Raw genomic sequence first — 24,609 nt, forward strand, 5'->3', positions numbered from 1 at the left:
CACTGACTCATTCAATGTGATTAGCCTAAAAGGTTTTTAAGTGAGGGGACAGATCCTTCATCTCATAAACATAGTTACCTGATGATAATATAATTGTAAGGACTGTTACATTCCACCCTCATACTGTGACATGTACGATAGCTTTACTTTTCATGTGATTGTATGGAGTGTTCAAAAAGGAAGCTATGCAGTCGCTCAGGGCAGTTGGTCATGACTCAGAGTAATAAAAGCTGTTTAATTGCAAGTCTTCTGATGTATGTGTCTACTTTGTAAGAACAGACACTAACAACACATACCTCCATTTGAAGTTCTACTTTACAATGTCCTAATCTTGAGGTTTTGAGGTGTTAACCTGTCCGGTATAAAGCAATGCAGGTACTACAATGTACAAAACAAATCAACATTGATAGTGCCATCACAAGCAATACTAGTATAAATAATATGTCTGTGGTAATAGTTTTTATATTCTGTAAATATATATATATATATATATATATATATATATATATATGTATATATATATACGCTGCCTAGAGAAGGCTGTCCACCAAAACTCAGTGACCAGGTAAGGAGGGCATTAGTCAGAGAAGCAACCAAGAGGCTAATGGTAACTCTGAAGGAGCTGGAGAGATCCACAGCTGAGATGGGAGAAACCGTCCATGGACAACTATAACCCGGACGCTCCACAAAGCTGGGCTTTATGGAAGAGTGGCGAGAAGAAAACCATTGCTGAAAAAAACCCATATCAAATCCTGTTTGCTAGTATATGTATAGTATGTTCTTAGACTTTCTTACATCTCCCTCTTACTCCAAAACTGTAACTGCATTTAAAATGGAAAAGCAGCAGTCAACTTTTGTTATAATCTTGTGAGCTCAAAAAATCACATCGCACTGTGATATCTGCTATAGTCTTTGTCTCTAAAGAAAGTGACTATTCAAACCCTGGATCACACGAGCTATGCGGGTTAAATACGTGCTTTGTGCACTAATAGCGCTCCGTGACGAATAGCCACTCCCGTAACGTGAGTCAGTGAGGAAGGAGGGTTATTTGCGTTGTGGACAGGATCCAGATGTGCAAAGCTGGTAGAGACTTACCCAAAAAGACTTACAGCTGTAATTGCTGCCAAAGGTGCTTCTACCAAGTATTGACTCAGGGGGGTGAATACTTATGCAACCAACAAATGTCTTTTTTTTGTTTAATTAACTTTTGTGTCACAATAAAAAATATTTTGCACCTTTAAATTGTTAAGTATGTTGTGTAAATCAAATGGTAAAAATCCCAATTAAATCCATTTTAATTCCAGGTTGTAACACTACAAAATGTGGAAAAGTCTAAGGAGGGTGAATACTTATGCAAGGTACTGTGTGTGTGTGTATAATATATATATATATATATATATATATATATATATATATATATATATATATATATATATATATATATATGAATTCCATTACATGAGAGTAGAAGTTAAAACTTCATGCTGATTTGAACCCAGCTGTCGCCAAGATAAGCACCAACTAAGATGTAGCTTTACAGTAGACTAATGTGATCCATCTGTGTCTCCAACCATTTGCGCTTCCTTCCATATGATGATGTAGATATCCTTCTGTCTGGTGTTGATGGTTGAAGTGTAATGCTGGCTCCAGGGATCAGCTTTTTTTGCCTCCCTAGCACATCAGCACACACACACCTATGGTGTTCTTCTTCCTATAGATGTCATCAAACGATGTGACATAAACAGTAATTGTACTCCAGAGCAGGTTCATTGAGTCTCCTAGTATATGTATAGTATGTTCTTAGACTTTCTTACATCTCCCTCTTACTCCAAAACTGTAACTGCATTTAAAATGGAAAAGCAGCAGTCAACTTTTGTTATAATCTTGTGAGCTCAAAAAATCACATCGCACTGTGATATCTGCTATAGTATTTGTCTCTAAAGAAAGTGACTATTCAAACCCTGGATCACACGAGCTATGCGGGTTAAATACGTGCTTTGTGCACTAGCGCTCCGTGACGAATAGCCACTCCCATAACGTGAGTCAGTGAGGAAGGAGGGTTATTTGCACTGTGGGCGTGAAACTCTACTGTGGAAGTGGTACCTGCCTGCCATGCCACGACTAGTCACAAGTGAAGAGACTTTCGAGAAGTACGTTATTTACATTATTTGTCTCCGAGGGTTCATATATATCTTTTTTTTTTTTTTTTTTAACTTCATCTGATAGAAGAAAACAATTCATTCAATTAAATGTTCTTCACTTGAGAGGTGTGTCTTTGTTCTCCGAAACATAATTTGAGTGTTGATACCTTTTAAACACTGCTCCGAGAAAAAAAAAAAAAAAAAAAACAAGGAGTAATGTAATGTTATATGTATACACACCGACAACAGACTACTATACTAAAAGGTAAGTGGACATTTAGGGGAAAATAAATACTATTGCGTGTTCATAATTCTATTTTTCTGGTATTGTTTCGTGTACCAGTATGTTAAGTATCTTGCGACGTCCAACTTTAGCCTAGTGAAAAGGTACACAAAGTTATAATTCGTGATTTTTGGTAGAGGCTTGAAGGGCAATACTATCAAATCAGCATCGGGAATAAATTATCTCCCGAACTTGGTAGCATGTTTTTCTATTCATTATTTATGTTTTTTTTTTTTTTTTACCAAAGCGTAAATGCATATTGACAATTTGCATTTGATTCTGTTACTTAAAAAAAAAAAAAAAAAAACTCTGTAGTTAGATGTCCAAATTTGTGCTTCATTTCTCATTAAGAACATTATTTATTTATTTATTTATTTATTTATTTATTAACCGACGCCCTTATCCAGGGCGATTTACAATTGTTACAAGATATCACATTATTTTTACATACAATTACCCATTTATACAGTTGGGTTTTTACTGGAGCAATCTAGGTAAAGTATCTTGCTCAAGGGTACAGAGCAAGGTACTTTACCTAGATTGAGTAACCACTACTCCACACTGCTGCCCTATGTCATCTAATTATTAATGTATTTGAAGAAAGTAAAACTATCGTGTACTGGCGTCTTCCTCTGTAAGAAATGCTGCGTGTTTGTCTTGTCCTTTATTTCAAATAGTGGTGGTAATCGGCAGCACAGTTATGAATAACGTTTTATTGTATAGCCTACATCGTTTAATGTAACCAATGCCGATGCCTATGTGATGTTTTCCTATGCCAAGATAATCGTGTAGACAGCAAAAATCGTAATCCAAAAATATATTTTGTATGTCGAGGTATGTGGATCTGCTGCAATTTATTTTATAGTTGGTGTGGGAACTGGCAGTTGTACTCACAAATTGTGGTTCGGTTTTATTTGGTTTTGAAAACAAGAAAATTAACTCGGCTGCTTATATTTTTTAAAACAAAATATACAAAGTCGATGTGTGTCTGGTGTCAGTTTCACTTTACTGTTTCACAAAAATATGTTATGGCTAATTTATTTATCATGTCCTCTCAAGGTTGATAGAGAACTTAAGCACCAGGCCCGGGGTTACCACTGTTTAACAAAATAATGGACAAACACTGAGCTGTTTGGTTGTGGACTCCACCGCTCTTATCCTTTTTTAAAGTTCTATGAAGCTGCAACAATAACCATGGTATTCTGTATTTGTCATGTGATTTTTATGTTAAATGTACTGGGCTGCAATAACTATGGATTAGAATCAAAGTCCACGCACGGACTAGTACCAAGTGCAATGCAAGTGTGTTGACTGAGAATTACCGGAGTGATAAACGACTGGTGTACATTTATGTACCTTTTTGTCTTTTCATAATCGGACAAATCGCCTGTAAGTTTTAAAATTAAGACTGTATTAAGCTATTGACAGTCAAATTGTAGGTATCTCTTTTTAGACATCTATATATCCACTGCATTATCCCACTTGTGTATTGCTGGGTTTAACAAAACAAAACTAAACAAAAAAAACACAGTATTGTGTCACTATGAATGGCCATCATTTCAATGAGTAATAATACAACAGCAACCAAAAGTGTAAATGAATGTTAATTTCAGGTTTAAAAGTTTCTTTCTTTGTTTCTGCATTTGTACTGAGGCTTATCAGACTGGCTTGTTTATTTTTAGTGTCTAAAATATAATGGCAGTGTGTTTTATCTCTTCTCACTCTCTCGCTATTGTACTGTGTCACTCAGTCCACTCCTCATTATCATTGTGTGTTGATTTAGGAATGTTTAGACTGAAATCAGTATTTTCAAAAATCAAAAAACCATTGCAGGGCTGCACAGGTAATTATTTATTTCTGTGTAGTTACCATCAGGAAAAATAATATACGTGGGCATGAGTTTTATTTAATATGGTGCAAAGTGCTGGGTTTTCAGGAACCTTTACCATAATACAAAATTCTTATTTTTCTAAAATAACTTGCTGTGTTCTGCATTGTACTTTGGAAAGGGATAGTGCATCTTCTGGTGACCTGAAGCATCCCACTTTTGTATAAAAGATAATAATGTGTTTCTATTTTTATAGTTCAGAAAAACAGTGCTGTATTTCATTTTTATTTGGCTGCTGTTCACTTGTGATTTGCTTTGATTAAAATATCTATTTTTATGCTATAATAGACCCTAAAATTGAACATCTAATTAGCCAAGGAACTCTCAGAAGTCCATGGAAGTAGTAATCGTGAATAATAAATGGTAATTGTTGCCTTTGTTAGTCACTGTAACAGCTAGCAATTAGGATAATGTTACTGTACATGTTTTATCTCTCCATACCTTACATTTCATTGTCGGTAGCCTGTAGAGACTGATGCTGCTGTATTAACACACATTTTAACACCCTCTTGCAATGTGCTGTGCTTTACAGTCCATGTAACTATTCATTAGTTATTGGATGACAAAAATGTAGATAGACAAGGAAAACAACAGGCAAACATTAATGTTTTCCCCTTGACTTGGTAGACATAAATATCACAAGTTGCTTGTATGTGTGTAATGTTTATATAACAGTAGAAACATCATACTGTACCTGTGAAATTAAATATTTGCAATACCTCATCATTTTTTGTATGCAAAGTGTACAATACCTGCTCTGTTGAATATATATATATATATATATATATATATATATATATATATATATATATATATATATATATATATATATATATATAAAATTACACACATACAGTGGAACTCCATTTATCTACGGTGTGGCAGACTATGGGGATGAGGAGAAACAAATGTAGTCCAGGGGTTAAAGGACTATCGTCCCCCAGAATGCCACGGGAGGGTGCCAGGATGAGACTCACCTGACTAATAATTGTGGGACAGCTGCCTGTGATTAGCAGGCAGGTATTTAACAGGGCAGAAATGTTTGTTCTGGGCAGTCAGCGGTGAGTGTGAAGGCAAGAGGCTATCAGTAACAGAAGGTACTGTGTGAACATTTTTGTATGTGTAAATAAGTGCACATAAGTGCTAACATGCAGTTCTGGTGTCTGGGTCTGACATTTTAAAAGGGCAAAACAAACCTTGAGGCTGTGTTACAGTGGATATATGAGGTGTCATTGCATGTTAGAATACATGAGTAAAATACAGAAACTAGTAATGCAAACCAAATTAGTGTTTACTGAAGATGTATGCAATACAATATATTACAAAGACAGAAGAATGTTTTAATTTGTTTGCTTTGACAGTGTTAGGCCCTGTCCACACTATGCCTTTAAACCGTATTAGTTGAATGTAAGCCGGCTTAAAAGTGCTCAATACGGTTTGCGTCCACACTACGCAGCATTTAATACCGTACTCGAGAACCGGACTCGAGACCACCTCCAGGAGGTAGTCTCGAGTCCGGTTCTAATTAGATTGCATCAGGTAGTGCGGTTTATCAGAAGTGTGGACGCTGTAATACCAAACTACATTTTTTTGTGTATCCTCCAATATAACAAAAACACAATGTGTATCCTCCAATATAACAAAAACACAATGTTAAATTAGGCGACTGCAAAAATGAAATGCGAGTTAAAAGTAGGGTCGGGGATGAACAAATTACGTAATTTGTCAGCTTTGTTTGAAATAATTAAGAGGACCAGAATTAGGCTCAGGCAAGATATGAAGGTAAAAACAAGGATTGTTTTGTAAAATAGCTTTTTCTGAGTTTAATTATAAAACAGAATCAGCTCAATTTGTTTAAAGGGACTTCATCGGATTAAAAATAAAACCTGAAAACCTCAAGCCCTACGTGTGTGTGTGTGTGTGTGTGTGTGTGTGTGTGTTCGGATTTACTTTTTCCGCAATACTTGTTATATTTCATTTATGCAATATGGGCCTCTGTTAATGGGGCATAACACATTATTTTAAAATACAGTGCATGGTGGGATACTATCGTATTAATTTCCACGGTTCATTGCGCTGCTGGGAATTGTAAATGAACTGGTGTGTGGACGCGTTAAGCCTGACTAAACATGAAATGGTACTTCAGTGAGGACGCTTTGAGCTGGAATAATTAGAGCAGTTTCGAGTACGGTTCTCGAGATCGGTTATGTAGTGTGGACAGGGCCTTACTCCTAGCAAAATCTTTTCAAAATGTGATACACCTCCAATCCCGTTTCCCTAGCTTTTATTGTTACCAAAATATATTAATAATAAAAATATGATATTTTTTATTTTGAGAATAAGCTATTCAGCCCATCAGCGCTCACAGTTTTCCTTTAAACTAAGCTGTGTGTCTAGCAGCTAGAAATATCACAAGGTATTATCACTAATTTATTCCATACATTAATGTTAAGTAATGGTAGCTGTGTTGCTAGTTTTCTGGGATTTAAAACAAAAAATTACATTCTATAAAAAAAAGTACTTTTTAAAACTAAATAAACAAGCCTGCTGTGTAATTAATTTAACTTAACTTTTCTTACATTTCAACAAAATACGTACCAACAGAAGTGCTTTTTTTTTTAACAGCTTTTTTAAACAATTCACTGCTGCAAGTCGTTCTTTTGAACCTTGAAAAAGTCCATCATAGCCTTGTTTCAGTGAGGCAAAATATTTATTTCAGAGAACTCGTCAGAGAGCCGCGGATGAATGCGGTGTAGATAAATGAGGTTCTACTGTGTGTGTGTGTGTGTGTGTACAACTGTAACTTCCTTGAGGGCTGCTATTTTTTTTTTAAATAGCTTTGAACAAAATATTTTTTTAAATAAAAACAAACAATCTGATTAATTCTTGAATAAAAATCCCACCTTGGATGCATTTTTGATAGCCTGTGAAAACTTGCCCAGGAAATGAACTTTTAGCAGTGTTCAAGTTCATTAATACTTAACTATAAAACTGCAGCATGCACAAAGGCCTAATTTTAAGTTTTGTTTGTAATTTATTATTCTGACTTTTTTTTTTTTTCTTTTTTTTTCAGTAACATCTTTCCTTGAGGAATCTTCAAGTTCAAGTTGCCAGTTACTGGTACTCAAACTTTATTCCATGTGGAATTTATTTCAACTCTCTTCACTAGGCTGAATAAAACCAGAATGAGGACTTCTGTGATGGCAGCTTTTTTGCTTGGACTGTTTCTCTTTGTATCGCAGCCACCCTCTGTTCCATCCAGACCTACTATAAATGAGGCTGGAGCATCATCAAAGACTGTTGACTATGAGCAACGAAGAGCATCTTCCATTCAAAATCAGACCCAAACAGCTGTACATCCTAATGGAACCAGACAGCAACTGCCTCAAACTATTATCATCGGAGTGAGGAAAGGTGGGACGAGAGCTTTAATTGAAATGCTAAGCCTCCACCCTGGTATTGCAGCAGCAGAGAGCGAGGTTCACTTTTTTGATTGGGAGGACCATTTTGAGAAAGGCTTACAATGGTATGCTAGTCAGATGCCTTTCTCATACCCCCATCAAATCACAGTGGAAAAGACTCCCGCTTATTTCACTTCCAGTAACGTGCCAGAGAGAATTCATAAGATGAACCCAGCCACCAGGCTCCTCTTGATCCTGAGAGACCCCACTGAGAGAATCCTCTCAGACTACACTCAGGTGTTTTACAATCGTAAGCAGAAGCACAAGCTGTACCAGCATATTGAGACGGTGCTTATTAAAAATGGGGACATCAACATGGACTACAAAGCATTAAACAGAAGCCTGTATTACATCCACATGCAGAACTGGTTAAAGTATTTTCCTCTATCACACATTCATGTGGTCGATGGAAACATGTTGATCAAAGACCCCCTTCCTGAAATGAAAAGGGTTGAGAAGTTTTTAAACCTCTCGGCACAAATCAATGCCTCAAACTTTTATTTCAACAAAACAAAAGGGTTTTACTGCCTAAGGAACCATGGCAGAGAGAGGTGTTTACATGAGTCAAAAGGAAGACCACATCCTCAAGTCGCCTCACCAATACTTGATAAGCTGTACCAGTTTTTTCATGAGCCAAACAGGAAGTTCTTTCAGCTGATTGGCAGGACCTTTGATTGGCATTAATTTATGTTGTTGTATAGTGGATATGAAAATTATTACATCCCAGCGGCATAAACTATAAGCAGTATTAGTAGATGAGAGAATACTTCATGTAAATTAATGTTTGAAAAAAGTGTACAGTTTAAATAATACGTAAGGTATATATATTTTTCTACATGTTTTGAACATATAGCAGTCGAAATACCAGTTGTATGACTTTATTTTTATTCCTGTGTTGAACAGTGAACACATGTTTTCCATACACTTGTGGAAGCACAGGGTTTAGATTTCTTTGTGAATAACTGTGCAAGACCTTTGGTATTCCAGTAGTGTACAGCATACTTATCTCCCATTTGTTCCAGGTTGCAACATGGACTACAAAGCATTAAACAGAAGCCTGTTACATCCACATGCAGAACTGGTTTACATAGTTTACTAAAACATCTGCCAAGCAGAATATTACCAACTGTGATTACAGAGTGCATTTAGAAAGAAAAAAAATAATCCACCCAGCTGCTTATAAATGTGTAAATTAACATTTATTTTTGTGTGGTTCTAAATGGTTAATTTATAATGGAAATAAAATCAAAATCAAAGCCAAGTGTTTGTCTATCATTTCTAAAATTTCAAACGGCCAGTACAAGTTATTGTTTTTAAAGGGTTAAGCTTTGAATGGCAGAACATGTAAATAATATTTAAGATTGTGATCACTTCTGGAATCCATTTCTAACCCTAAAGCTGCAACTGTCGCAATGGCTTTTGCATGAAGTGTTTCCCCGCAACCACCCACTGTACCTATCAGCCAGGAAACTCCAAACTCCTGTTTTATCTATCGCATTTGTTTTTGATAAACCTCTTTATTCTTAACAGATTTTGTGAAGGACTATGTTTAACTAATAAAAAAATACTATTTTTTTATTCAATTGAATTTTATTTTGCTTATACTGGAACTCGCTACATGTGTAACCACAGAAAGGCATCTGCCAAATAAATAAATGCAGAAATAAGAGTTTGAGCTTGGATGTTCAGGGTCACCCAGCAAGTGGGCTATTCCAGTACAGGGTTTTTTTTTTGTTTTTTTTTTTTTGGTCACTTATAAAACTACACTGCTTCAATCCCTACTGTTCACAAAAAAATCATCAAAAACCAGTCTTCTTGAGTGCCATATTTATGCTTGCTAGTGGAGAGCATATGTTATACATGTATATTTAAGGTAAGTATATACATTGCCTAAAGTATCTTTGAATTTACTGACAATTAAAATGTCACAGTACTTGTTCAATGCATTTTCAGGTGGAGTACATTTGCATTGTACAGACAATTGTTTGGCTTTGGGGATGATTTGATCAACCCATACCTGAGGCCTGTGAATCAAAGCACTGGGGAATCGCCCTGGATTTCTTCAAACACTAATTGAGCAGTCAGGAGATGATTTATCAGTATACACTACTATAAAGAGATATGTGATAAATACAGCGAACAAGGAGTGGGGCAGGGCTGGAGATGCAGTACTGAGTGTCCTTTTGATATGCAGTGCTTTTTAAACCTGTTTTACTGTGAATACAATTACTTTTAAAAACAGTGCATGTAAAATAAACAGCTTGTGTGAAAATAAATTGGACCTGGTGCGTCTGACAGCCACTGAATAAATGGACCGCAAAGGGTTAAGTATGGGAGCAACAGGTCCCAATCCCTCCCATCCTGACCAATCACTTTCTTTAAAATTGTTTTTCAATTTTTGGGCAAATCTTTCAACCAAGCCATCCATCTGGAGATGGTAAACGGAGGTACGAATCGGCTTGATAAGTAGGAGGGCACATAAATCTTTAATTGACTGACAAAGGGAGTCCCCTGATCTGTAAGGATATCCTTGGGTATCCCGACCCTAGCAAACATGGGTCGGGATACTTTCAAAGCTATATTCCTTAATGGAATAGCTTCAGGGTATCGTGTAGCGTAATCTAGGATGACTAAGATGTCCTCTGGCTGAGTTATTCAGCGGACCTACCAGATCCATAGTTATTTACTCAAATGGAACGTCTATTATGGGCATTGCTTCTAAGGGTGCTCTAATGTGGGGTTAGGGTTAGGGTGATTTACAAAAGTTATAAACGTTCTTCCTTATTCCTAACCAGTAAAACCAGTGTAATACTGGTTGCAATGTTTTCTCCCCCCAATTGAGCCCCAAACAAGTGATTATGGGCGAGTTCAAGGACTGTATTCCTGAATGACTTAGGCATCAATAATTGTTCTACTGGACTTTCATTAATTACAGTACTTCTATCAACCAAGTCTTTTTAAATCACCAAATGTTCTTGTGGGTTTACTATCGCATTCTCAACCGGGACCCCATTCACTGAAACCACTTTCTGCCTTATATTAACTAGGGTAGGATCACTCCCTTGTTTCCTACCAAAATACTCAAGATTTGGAGAAAAAGTATCACACCATGTATCCTGACCCCTCTCTGGGTCCACATTTAAGCCTATTTCCCCGGTCTCCTCCTCAATTTCCTCTGGAGTACACTGTAACTCTCTTTTACTGGCGTTTGGCTATTTGCCCTACCAATACAGCGGGTGGGGATGATCCCCTTTTTTTTCTTCCCTACGCTGTTTCCGTGACTTATAGATCACCTTTTCTCCTCCCATAAATATTTCTGTGTCAGAAAAGGGAAACAGACAAAACAGGCTCTCGGGAGACTCTATTTCTGCCTCAGTGGTTGTTACTGGGTTCTCCAATTCCCCCTTAAACTTAACCTAATTGACAAAATTTGGATAATCTCTACCCAGAATCACTTGGTGGGGCAACCGGGGGATTACTCCTACTCTCATCTCTTGTTCTACACCAGCACAAGTGATCTTAGCCCGAGCTGTAGGGTAATATTTCACATCCCCACGGATGAAGTGATTAAGACCATTTTCCAATTAATCTGTAGCCACGTAGTCTGGCGCTACCAGGATTAATGCACTGCCTGAATCTATGAGTGCCTGAGTCTTTGTTCTGTTACCGACACATCTGTGATGTAGGGACAGCGGCCTTCCAGGGTACCTGGTACAATAATGCTACTACAAAATGCTTCCGTAATATTACACTGCATGGGCTCATCCGTTTCAGAACAATTCCTGGCTATGTAGCCTAATTTGTGACAGTTATAACATTGTTAAGTAGTAAAGTCTCAAATCGGTCCCCTTCTAGTGCCCTCCCCTGGGTCAGTCTCCCTAACCAGTGCCTTCACAGTCTAGAGTTGTTCCTCTGGTTGGCGGGTCCAAGTCAAGTTCCTACCCGCCTTAGTTCCGGATTGGGGTTTCCTATCAGTAAAAGTACCGGGCAGATTCCTTAATGTACCCGACTCTGGTTGTCAGGCCAAATCTTCGGCTGCTAGCTATCTTTCTAAGGTGATGAACAGATTCCAGCGCTGCTGCTGCTGCTGGTAACCTAAGCCGCCATTACTAAACACACCTTTTTCTCCCACCCCTACAGCGCACACACTGTCCTTATCAATGCTACTTCCTCCCAAAATTCCTGCTGCTACAGAACTCAAACTGCATTCTGGGTATTGAAGATCTCTCCAGACAATAACAACCCATGGGTCATTTTAAGACACAGAATAACTAAAATAACTTGTGACAAAATACTTTTACATTGTTTTGGGTATTTTCAAGATACTCAACAAGTGGCTGATCTGAATTTAATTTAATTGAATTGAACAGGAATTCAGACTTTTAGACAGTGAGCTGCATTTGATACCTCGTATAAAAGAGCATTAACATAAAGGTAGTTTAAAGGCATACTTATTAACTGTTGAAAACGTCCCTTTCATTAGCTTTATGTTTTGTTTGTTTTGTTTTTTTTCTGTGTACTGTATATGGACTTTTCTCTCAAATTTTCTCTCTAGCTATTTTCAATTTCAGTATCACACCTTAACAGCCTATCTCTGTTCCACCAACACAGTATACAGTAGGGGGCTGTTTAGCTAAAATAACAAACATATTAAAACTCATTAGGTAAAATAACTACAAATAGTTTTAAACACAAAACTGCATAGAATTCAAGTTAATGAGATGAACTGAGAAAAAAAGCAACTGCTGGCAAAGTACATTGGTGTAATATGGAGCTGTAAAATTAGACAAATATTTAAAGGCAGACAAGTGTGCCTTTATATTATTACTCTGTAACCTATTGCAGAAAGGTCCCTGTAAGGCAAGGGGATTTGGCTGCATGGCAGGGAATTTGTATGAATAAAGAATTAGCCAGTGTGTTTTTCCTAAAAGTTTACAAGTAAATACCATATGACTCCATGAGTAGCAGCTACTTGTACTGTGTTATTGCAAACAGAAAATCCCAAAGCTATATTAGACATTGATATTGTGTTTATACATATAAACACATAAGAAGCACACCTGTGTAATTCAATTTATCAAAAAATAAAAAAGAAATACAGAAATGGTACAATTTTCTGTTGTTTGAAGATTTATCATTTATAAAGGCAGGCTGAGAGTACAGTCATTTTTAAAACAGACAGCATTACATTAAAGGGGGTTATAGCAAATTAAATAATTCCATAAATCTTGCCTGTCATTTAATTATATACGCTATGAAGCTTTGCATGCCATAATTTCAGGAAATCTGTCCCTAGGTAATGTTTCCTAACATAATAGGAGCCAGATTGTTATTATTTTTGTTTAATGAAAATGTATTCTGGCATGTGTTTCTATTAAAACTGCACATAAGGTAATGTTTATGGAAATATTTCGATTTTTGTAAACCCCTGTATGAGAAGAGGAAACAGAATATATCTGATAAAGGTTGAGATCAAAGCTGTCAGCTTCTTTTTTTGTTTAAAGTGCTTCTCTGGGTAGCACCTGGACCTATAATGCTACAATACAATAGTGGACTAAACAATCACAAGGCTACAATACAGAGGTCAAGACAATTCCTTCATTTTCATCATTAAATTGTTTATATTTCAGTTTCCTCCATCCTTGTATTATAATATGCGCAGTCACAGTATATCTAATCATACATAGATTACACAGCGAAAATTAACACTTACAAAAACACCAGTACTGTCCCCACACCAGATTCAATTACAATTTATAATTAAGAAAAGTTGGCTGGGTTTTTTTTGTATCCATGTGTGACACAGATGGCTTGTGGGTGACGTCAGACCAGGAAATACAGACGCAGTACTGCGAGTGAAGCGCTGGTGCGTGTATTTATTAAATAAAACAAAAAGTTTGAACAAAACAGAACACTGATGCAAAATAAAAACGGCACGTTGGCCAAAATAAACAGACAGTAAATATTAAACAAGTAATGTGCTGGTTTATAGCCAGCACAAGTAGCAATTGTTTTTCTTCTTACTTTCCTCCTCTGAACAACCAACCTCGGTCAGCAAAAGCTGCTGGTTTTTATATTGTGGTCGAGGGATTAACTGGCCATCAATTACCTAGTTTTTCCCTCGACCACCTTCTGCATGGGTTTTCTCATCTCTGTGGCCGACAGACAATTTGTCAATAGCTCATTAGCTGCCAACCACACATTCTCACGAGATGTAGACAAGAAGCAAACATCGTCTCTGCCAAACTACATTAAATTATAACAATAAAGCACACATAAAACAGTCAATTTAAATAATAATACTACAACACAAATACAAAATAAACAAAATATGCACAGGGGTGGGGTGTACCCTGCCACACCATGTTATAATTGTTATAAAGCCAAGTTCTGAATATACAGTAGGTGTTGTACAATTTCCATATGCTGGATCTTTCTTATTTTAAGTTTATTTTTTTTAAAAAGTCTCCTAAAATAATGCCTTAAATAATAAATGCAGAATTGAAAGTAGTAGATAATATTGTGCATTTGCTGTACTATATAAAAGTCTTTTGAAAGAGACCCTGACTGATCCAGCCTGCGTTGCTTATGATTATGGCTGGGAAACAGAGCTGAAGAGAAGCTTCTATAACACAAAAGCTTCCTTAACAGAGCTTTAAAAAATAGTATTGTGTAATTGCAAAAAAGAATCACTTAGAATGTTTGCAAACATCCTGAGAAATGTAATTGGAAGCTACTGAGATACAGAAGCATTTTGTTCAAGGTCATGCAGAATGTATTGTATCTTTCCACCTGACAACAATAAGAAGAGATTCCTATCCAACCCACACAGCCATGTCACAAAACAAGTAGAGGGGTTAGACATCTTGGGAAGGCAAATGTGAAATCTGAGTAGTCCATGCATTGACTGATTGGATAAAAACAAGATCACAGCTCTCTGCGTTTTACTTACCGGTATCTAAAATGTGCTTAATGGAAACATGATATTAGCAGCTGAGGTTATCTCCCACCCCTGTATATAGTACTGTAATTGGACTCTTCATTTTCGGTTTTTATTTTGGCCATTTGATGTCCAATTCTTTGAACGGACTCTGTTAAAATAAACTCTTGGGAAAGCATTGATTGTGAAACAAGTTCCCTTTATTTTTGTTCTCATGTAACTTGATTGAGACTATGATTCTGTTTCATTAATTAAGTAAAAAAAAAAAAGGCAGCTCCTTAATTTTAATTCAAACCAAACGCCAACAGCGAGTGAAGTTAAATTGATTTAATTCAATTGTAATTAAGAGGAAACTATTAGTTTATACTATTTTTGCAACGAGTCATTAAGATTTTAAATCCAGGAAATGCAATTTAACTGAACTCGCTTTTTGTGTTCGGTTTGAATTAAATAAGGAGCTGTCTTTTTTTTCAATAGTCTCATTCAAGTTATGGAAGAGAAAGCAAAAGTGAATGAAACAGAGTCGGCTCAATATAACTGAAGTGAAATCATGTGACCAAAAATAGAAACCAAAAATTAAGAACCTGTAGGCACAATGAAAGTTTAAATAATTTGTTATCTGTACACATTATTATACATTTCCCAGCTGATGGCTGCTGATGGTATGAAGTATATGAGTGCAAGATAGGGTTGAAACTTGGGTTAATCTAAACCTAAACCATTGTTTAAAATAATTTATACAGATCCTTTCTCATGTTGAAAATGTTTGCTGCCACTATGAATTTCAGTGAAGGTCTGTGAGGTGCCATATGAGCTTTGAGTTTGGCTCAACTGCTGGCTGAGTCAAAAGCACTTTTTTTCTGCTGGATAAACTACTACATTTTCCTGGCAATGCAGGTGTTTCCAACAACTTACTCCTTCACTGAAGGTTCAGGGAGTTTAGAAAGAAAATTAAATCCAACATATGCTTGTTAAACATATTATGAATATTTCATTACGCCTGTCTGTCTGCTCTTTTCTAAAGGTGTACAATCCCATATGGATTCAAAAATAAATCTGTACTGAGATTGCATCAACAACACAATAGGACATAACTCTTACATAGGGTACTGCTACCTGTTTTTTTCAATTGTAATTCAACTGCTATTCCCTAGATGTCCTTGCAGCCACTCCAGTTATAGCATATAGTATAGTAAAATTGAATTAAAATAAAAATTGAGAGACCTAAACATGGAGTCAAAGACATTGCAATCAAAAAGCATTTCATTGAGTGAACGCACGCAACAATATCCACCTGGTGTTCTGCACACCGATGGGTAGAATTTATTTTGCACAACTTGCAATTTATCTTTGGACCACACTCGAAAGTCAACAACAGACCGACTTTTATCATCAGAAAAACACAGAAAACGAAAGGCTGAGATTGACAGCTATGAGACGGCATCCTCCAGTAAAAAACGCAAGGAGAACAAAAATTATGAACGCCGACGAGATGTTATTTTCGATTTGACAGGGATTTGTTTGTGTTAATATTCCCCTGGAAAAAAAAATGATAATCCCAAACTACGTGCAATTCTGAACAAACATGTAATAAATGCGGGAGCAATTCCTACAGGAGGTCAACTGAGAAGGGAATATCTACCCCAAATTGCTGAGTTGCACAAGATGAAAATTGTACAACTGGTAAAGACGTCTGACAGTGTATCTGTAGTTACTGACGAGTCTACAAATTCAAAAGATCGGTATGTTTTGCACATTTTGTTTGTTCTCCAAGGACTATCGAATACCTTCGAACTGAAAGTAATATTAGCTGATACAGTTAATCTGCACTCTGTGAATTACTCATTGGTGGCACAGGGCGTTGTGAAATGTTTAAACACATTTGAAGTTAATTTTAATAATGTGACTGGATTTGTATCCCATAATGCCAGTTACATGATCAAGGCATACAATGACATTCTTCAAGGTTTTCTGCCAAATTCAGTACATTTGGCTTGTAATGCCCACATAATAGCCCTTGCCAGCAGTATCTGGGTGAATCATTTTCTGAAAAGCAGACAAGTTGGTTCAACCGTTAAAAAAATTGTTTAAACATTGCCCAAGCAGAAAACTATGTTTTAAAGACCACCGGACAGAAGCAATCCAACAAGAAGGCTGTACTTTACCCACAAAGTTGCCACCTGAGCCATGCATAACACGATGGGGCACTTGGTATTCTGCTGCTGAATATCATTCCAAATACATCCCTTTTTACACAGGCTTTGTGGAAAAGAAAATGCACATTTCACCAAACACTGTAGTGGTAAAGGACCTACAGAAATTGCTTAAAGATTATTATTATTATTTATTTCTTAGCAGACGCCCTTATCCAGGGCGACTTACAATCGTCACATTATACATTATTTCACATTATACAGATATCACATTATTTTTACATACAATTACCCATTTATACAGTTGGGTTTTTACTGGAGCAATCTAGGTAAAGTACCTTGCTCAAGGGTACAATAGCAGCGTCCCCCACTGGGGATTGAACCCACAACCCTCCGGTCAGGAGTCCAGAGCCCTAACCACTACTCCACACTGCTGCCCCAGATGTGCAAAGTTTAAAATCTCAACTCTCCCTAATTGCGATGCATGCCAAGGGACTGGTGGATCTGATTCAGTGTTTTGAAAGCCATGAAGTGAGAGTCCATCAAACATATAATAACGTTGCAGAATTAATAAATACACACCGAGCAATGGCAGAAGAGGTACACAGGCACAGGCGCAACAATAAACAAACTATGTGTAAAAACCTTCCATGACCTTTCTGAAAAACTGACTAATTACTAAAACCCGGATCAATGCAAAAAGAAACCACGTTTTTTTTCAACCAGCTCATAACTTTCTGATGTCAATACGGTCTACATGTGTGTAGTTTGGATCTGGAAGCCTTCCCATTATATTCTATTCCAGGATTTGATGCTGACTGTAAATCAGAAATGGACAAATACCTCCCATATGCAAAAGAAAACGGCAGTAGAATGACTTTGAATTAATTTTGGATTAAAGCTGAAGACTTATTTCCCAATTTAACACGAAAGGCTAAAATATACAGACGTGCTCAAATTTGTTGGTACCCTTGCAGCTCATTGAAATAATGCTTCATTCCTCCTGAAAAGTGATGAAATTAAAGGCTATTTTATCATGTATACTTGCATGCCTTTGGTATGTCATAGAATAAAGCAAAGCAGCTGTGAAAAGAGATGAATTATTGCTTATTCTACAAAGATATTCTAAAATGGCCTGGACACATTTGTTGGTACCCCTTAGAAAAGATAATAAATAATTGGATTATAGTGATATTTCAAACTAATTAGTTTCTTTAATTAGTATCACACATGTCTCCAATCTTGTAATCAGTCATTCAGCCTATTTAAATGGAGAAAAGTAGTCATTGTGCTGTTTGGTATCATTGTGTGCATTACACTGAACATGGACCAGAGAAAGCAAAGGAGAGAGTTGTTTGAGGAGATCAGAAAGAAAATAATAGACAAGCATGGTAAAGGTAAAGGCTACAAGACCATCTCCAAGCAGCTTGATGTTCCTGTGAAAACAGTTGCAAATATTATTAAGAAGTTTAAGGTCCATGAAATTGTAGTCAATCTCCCTGGGCGCGGCCGCAAGAGGAAAATCGACACCAGATTGGACAGAAGGATAGTGCGAATGGTAGAAAAAGAACCAAGGATAACTGCCAAAGAGATACAAGCTGAACTCCAAGGTGAAGGTACGTCAGTTTCTGATCGCACCATCCATCGCTTTTTGAGCGAAAGTGGGCTCCATGGAAGAAGACCCAGGAGGACTCCACTTTTGACAGAAAAACATAAAAAAGCCAGACTGGAATTTGCTAAAATGCATACTGACAAGCCACAATCCTTCTGGGAGAATGTCCTTTGGACAGATGAGTCAAAACTGGAGCTTTTTGGCAAGTCACATCAGCTCTATGTTCACAGATGAAAAAATGAAGCTTTCAAAGAAAAGAACACCATACCTACAGTGAAACATGGAGGAGGCTCGGTTATGTTTTGGGGCTGCTTTGCTGCGCCTGGCACAGGGTGCCTTGAATCTGTGCAGGGCACAATGAAATCTCAAGACTATCAAGGCATTCTGGAGTGAAACGTACTGCCCAGTGTCAGAAAGCTCTGTTTCAGTTGCAGGTCATGGGTCCTCCAACAGGATAATGACCCAAAACACACAGCTAAAAGCACCCAAGAATGGATAAGAACAAAACATTGGACTATTCTGAAGTGGCCTTCTATGAGTCCTGATCTGAATTCTATCGAACATCTATGGAAAGAGCTGAAACTTGCAGTCTGGAGAAGGCACCCATCAAACCTGAGACAGCTGGAGCAGTTTGCTCAGGAAGCGTGGGCCAAACTACCTGTTAACAAGTGCAGAAGTCTCATTGAGAGCTACAGAAAACGTTTGATTGCAGTGATTGCCTCTAAAGGTTGTGCAACAAAATATTAGGTTAGCGGTCCCATCATTTTTGTCCATGCCATTTTCATTTGTTTTATTATTTACAATATTATGTTGAATAAATAATCAAAAGCAAAGTCTGATTTCTATTAAATATGGAATAAACAATGGTGGATGCCAATTACTTTTGTCAGTTTCAAGTTATTTCAAAGAAAATTGTGCATTCTTTGTTTTTTGTGGAGGGGTACCAACAAATTTGAGCACGTCTGTATTTGTCAATTGTTACCAGTTCTGTAGATGCTGTGTTTCTTCTTATGGCCAAGTTTTTACAGAACAACGTCAATCTATGAAAGAAGGCAGGGTTAACCAACTGACGATGCTTAAGTTTAATAGCAACATTTAATGCATGGGACATTTTCGTTCATGAAACTGTAAGTGACACTGTGGCAATGTGCCCCGCCCCTGTGTACATGTGTGTGTTAAGTGTTGTATGTTGCGTGTGTTAATGTTGGTGTATAGTCATTGGTACACGGGATATAAACGGGTCTGTGTTTCACGTGTATTTATTAATGTAGATTTGTATTTAGGCACGAGGAGGGCACAAATCACTTCACGTGCTGGTTAAATGTAATATGTGAGCACGGGGTTGCACAGAATTAATTCACGTGCTGGGATTCAAGTGAATAATTAATTAGTAATTGAATCCCAGCACAACAGTATATATAGATGCACATTTCTTTCACTCGGGGTTGGGTGTTCGGTGAGTGGAGAATGGGAGAGAGGAGGAGGAGAAATAAAGTAAAATAACGTAACGTAAAAATAGTGTTTTCACTCACCGTGTTTGTTTGTTTGTCTGTGCATCCACCGTTTGTGTGTTAGTACGTTTTGTTTGTCCTTTTATTTTGGCCTCAAGTGCCGTGTCCTGTTTTTTGTTTCAAACCTTTTATTTTCTGTTCTGTTTATTAAATGCTGAGCGAAAGCATTCGCTCAGCTCCACCAAACCACAAGTCTCTGTCTGTTTATTTCCTGCTTCTGGTCTGACGCCACCCACTCCGGCCGTCTTTGTGACAGACACTTAATGTGCTGCTTGCGAACAACCTTGCATTATTATTATTATTATTATTATTATTATTATTATTATTATTATTATTATTATTATTATTATTATTATTATGTTATACTTGTAATATATATGTTACAGCATTGATGTTATGAGTTCAGTATTTTATATAAATTGTTCCAGGAATCAGTGCTGTTTTTTAAAATATTTTGTTGACAAATTATGTGTTCCTACTAGTAAACTGAAACATTTAAATTATTTATTTACACATTCTAAGAAATAATATTGACTAAGACGTATTAGTAATAAAGGGATGCATGACTAAATAAATGTCTGTAGATGCTGCTGCCACCTAATCAACGCGCCAATGCGTGTTAATAGAATGACTAATTGAGATGATTAAAGGAATCGGGAGATTATTAATCAATGTGGTTTTATTAAGCAGACTACATGACCACCTTGCGGTGGGAGGAATGAAGTGCAGCCTAAGAAAGCAGGTCGCGTAAAACGCAGGGCCCTACCCATACAGTTGGTTTACAGAATGGCGTTAGGACTGACCTGTCATGTTTTGCTATAGTCTTGAATTATTTCCTTCTTTTTTTGTCTTTTTTTATTGTTGCAACTGCAGGAGAATTATTTATTTTTGTTGCCTGGGGAAATTCTGGACAAATGCAATTAGATCTTAAATATATGATAACTTATGCTTTAAAATACATTGTTAGTGTAAGCTCAGGAATAGGTTCATCTCACATGAGTGTTGAGTGAGAGTATGACACAGAACTTCCTGTGTGAGTGAGATGGAGAGAAAGAGAAGTAAAAGATTAAGCAGATCACCATTACTGTGATCCCCTAAATGTGCTCTGTTTGTTAACAGCGTGATTCAGCTTTGTATGGGCCAACCCATTGAGGAGCAAGTTTGTGGCATTGTTGGGCCAGATCATTTATGAGGACCAAGTCTCCTCTTGTGTAAGGTGTGTACTTGAGGTGCTTGTTGTATTGAGCTTGCTGTTGTTTTTTCACATGGTCACAGTTTGTCAACCTCTTGGAACACAAGCTGCAGGCATTGCTTCAGGGAAGCTGCATACTCAGCTGGTGTGCCAGGGGTGGAAGAGGTCATGAGAGGTATGGGTTGAAGAAGAACATGAGGTGGAAGTCGTGCTTCACGTCCATGTTCCAAAAAAAAGTGGTGAACCCTGTACGTGCATGAGTTGTAGTGTTGTAAGCCATTTCAATTTGATGGAAAATGGTCATCCCAGTCGGTCCCTCTGTTGAATAGAAACTTTGCAAACTGGTCTTTCATGGTACAAGCATTCCATGAGCCCATCACACTGTGATTGATATGGGGAAAGTGTGAAGTTTAGTGATGTTGAGAAACTGACAGAGATTTTTGATTAAGTTGGACTCTAATTGCCTGCCTTGGTCAGAATGTAAGGCTTCTGGTATTCCATGTTGTGGGATGTAACATTCAAAAATGCATCGAGCCACAAATATAGCAGACTGGTTCTGCAGGGCATGAAGGTTGACAAATTTTGTGTAATGGTCCATGACCACTAAAACATAATGATTACCTCTCACGGAGATAGGAAGTCAATAAGCAGCAATGTCACATCCATCTCCACAGACCATCAAGCTCATCTGTCGGTGGGGTCGTTGTCAATTGCCAGTTTCCTCAGACCTATCAAGGGCATGTGATCAGTGACAATAGTGAAGGGGTGGCATGTCAGGTAATGACAGAACTGCAGCACTGACTTTTCTTTGTCCTTAGGTTTGAGTGGAATCTGCCAATATTCAGATGTTAGATCTATTGTGCTAAAGATGCTCCAGAGAGTGTCTAGAGTGTTATCAACACGTGGTAGAGGGTGTGAATCCTTGATGGTGAGTGCATTGAGCTTCCTGTAGTCCACACAGAAGCGATATATGCCATCCTTTTTCTGTACAAGGATTACAGGAGCAGACCATGGGCTGTGTGACTCTTCAATAATTCCATCCCTGAGCAGCCTGTCAACTTTTTTGTGCAGCATGCTTTGCAGGTGAAGTATGATAAGCACGCAGTTTGATGGGCAGGGCATCCCCTGTTCTGATGCTGTGGATGCTGAGATCAGTCCATCCTAATTGTAATTATGATCACTGAATATGTCAGCAAATTCCAGTAAAAGTTGTTCCAGATGGTCTTTGTCTGTAGAATCAAGACATGAAGCAGCCAGATCAACTAAAGGTTTAGTCTGTGTCAGCGATGGAGCAGCAGTAGTGGCACCAACAATTTCAAAGTCTCCATGTGGGTGACCAGTCAGTGAATATAGCTGTCCAAGCTGATGTCCCTTTGCAGATGGATAACCTCCAGTGACCTTTGAAATTCAAGACCATTGTAATCCCAGAGATAAGGAAAAGGTTCTACATTACAACCTCCTGGACCCTTATGTTGAACCACGAATGTCTGCTCCTCCAATGGATCACGTTACACTACCTCTAGCAGCTACGGCTCCACCACTTTTAACTGCTATGGCAGGACTCCTGCCACCGTCCGGCCAGCTGCCTAGACCCTGCCAGCCACAGCAGGAAGCACCTGACCAGCACCACCAGCTTCCGAGGTCGCCAGCGACACAAGGTGCTCATCAAGGGGCAGACAGTTTTTTATAGGTATTTTCGCAGCCCTTGTCTAGACAGACAGCAACTTGGCATTCTGAAACCTTGCCTTCAGTGCTGCCCACACGCTCAGGGGCCCATTTCATAAAAGTCTGCGATTGTGATGAGGTTGCGAGGACTTCGAAGACCTCGCTGCGAGTGTTTCATAAAACCCATCGCAAGTACCGTCGCTTGCAATCCCTTTTAGCGATTTGCGCTGTTGGGAACCCTAACTAGCGAAGAAAAGAAAAAAAAGTGTCAAATGGATCACTGATCAAATAAATGCTTTTGGGGTTGGGGAGAGAATGGCAACAGAAGTATGAAAGATAGATTTAGCATGCAGAACTAAATCAAAACAGGTAAAAAGGAAAGCAAAACAGACAGACAGCAAGAAAACTAAAATATGGTCCTAAATATTATTTGTGAAGTAGCTGTTGCAGGTATTGAGGGCGGATTGAACACAAGCAGAAGAAACAAAAGCATAGCACCTCCTGTTATCTTTAACACAGTTTCTGAGTAAGTAACCACGTCTTTTGTTATCCATCTAACTTAGGTAGAGCAATATTTAAAGGTAAACAAATTATTATTATTATTATTATTATTATTATTATTATTATTATTATTATTATTATTATTATTATTAACTTACCCGCTGTCTCCTAAAGCCATCTATCACCAATGTCAGTAATGCGATCGGCGATATCACAATTCGTCCAAATGAAGCTGTCATGTATACTCCCAGGGTATCGAATGACAGCATCTAACACAGACATCCCAGAAAACATGAATACTAATGGAATGAAAACCTTTTCTCCATACGTACAGGTGCTCATTCTCAGCAGGGAACATAATTTGTATCTTCCATCTACGGCTCCAAATAGCCAACTTTCGGCAAACCATGTAATTTAAAGAAGTCAGTCATCCTCTTTATGTCGGGTTCTTCAGGAAAGCGTGTGTAGTCACCAATGTGGTTCGACAAAGCTGTAGAAAATTTGAATACGCATCTAGAAACAGTGGCCTTGCTTATACCATGACAGTCAGCTACTACTTCCTGAAAACTGCTTGCATAGAGGATTCCCCCACCAAACCCCAACCTTGTCTCATGAACATTCCCTCCCATTTTTCTGCCCTCTGTTTTTTTTCTCGGCGGAATGAGAGTAGAACAAATCAGCTTGCAGTGGGAAAATTTGACCAATAGAATCTCCCGCTGCCCCTATGGTTTTATGGGAGACTGGCACCACTTTCTCCCTCATTACTTGTTTGAAGTACGGCCAGTCAATCCAGTATATTTTACACGTAACTACTGGAATGAATGGACTGAGAAATGTATTTGCACTAAGCGAGACTTTTAGGTTTTAGACATTTTTTGAAGTTTGATTTCAGGGCAACGTTTTTAACATGACTGATCATTAATCACCTTTATAGCATAAAACAAAACTTTCATGGGATGGGTGCTGAGCACCCACTTATTTTTCCTCATAGGTGCTTGAGCCACGGAGCACCCATGGAGTCTTTGCCTATGCATGCACTGATTACATTTTTGGGCTGAACAATTTTGCTGGTAGTTTCAGCTGCAGGCACACACACGCCTTCCCTTCAAGGAAACAAAATAACAATATAAAGACTTATTTAAAGGGGATGTCCTTTTTTCTAAAATAAGTTTTTGTTATACTAAATTAATATGGTTCTACAGTAACACACTACATGCAGTTCTTGATATTTCCCCCATGGGTAAAGCAGCTATGAAATCTAA

The 24,609-nt window shown here is 37.7% G+C and overlaps 1 protein-coding gene across 4 annotated transcripts; it reads left to right on the forward strand.

Annotated features, from left to right (window-relative positions):
* Positions 1-2,031: 2,031 nt before the first annotated feature.
* LOC117421016 (heparan sulfate glucosamine 3-O-sulfotransferase 1-like) lies at positions 2,032-9,034 on the forward strand. Of its 4 annotated transcripts, none has more exons than XM_034034860.3 (2): positions 2,032-2,150; positions 7,386-9,034. In XM_034034860.3, the coding sequence occupies exon 2, from the start codon at positions 7,498-7,500 to the stop codon at positions 8,455-8,457; it is 960 nt and encodes a 319-aa protein (XP_033890751.3). In that variant the 5' UTR covers positions 2,032-2,150; positions 7,386-7,497; the 3' UTR covers positions 8,458-9,034. The 4 variants fall into 4 exon arrangements, with proteins under 4 accessions (XP_033890751.3, XP_034776726.2, XP_033890750.3 ...); XM_034920835.2 differs by lacking the exon at positions 2,032-2,150 and adding an exon at positions 2,156-2,267; XM_034034859.3 differs by lacking the exon at positions 2,032-2,150 and adding an exon at positions 2,178-2,406.
* The last annotated feature ends 15,575 nt before the right edge of the window (positions 9,035-24,609 follow it).

Source organism: Acipenser ruthenus, chromosome 1 (genome assembly GCF_902713425.1).
Source record: "Acipenser ruthenus chromosome 1, fAciRut3.2 maternal haplotype, whole genome shotgun sequence".
Lineage (NCBI taxonomy): Eukaryota > Metazoa > Chordata > Actinopteri > Acipenseriformes > Acipenseridae > Acipenser > Acipenser ruthenus.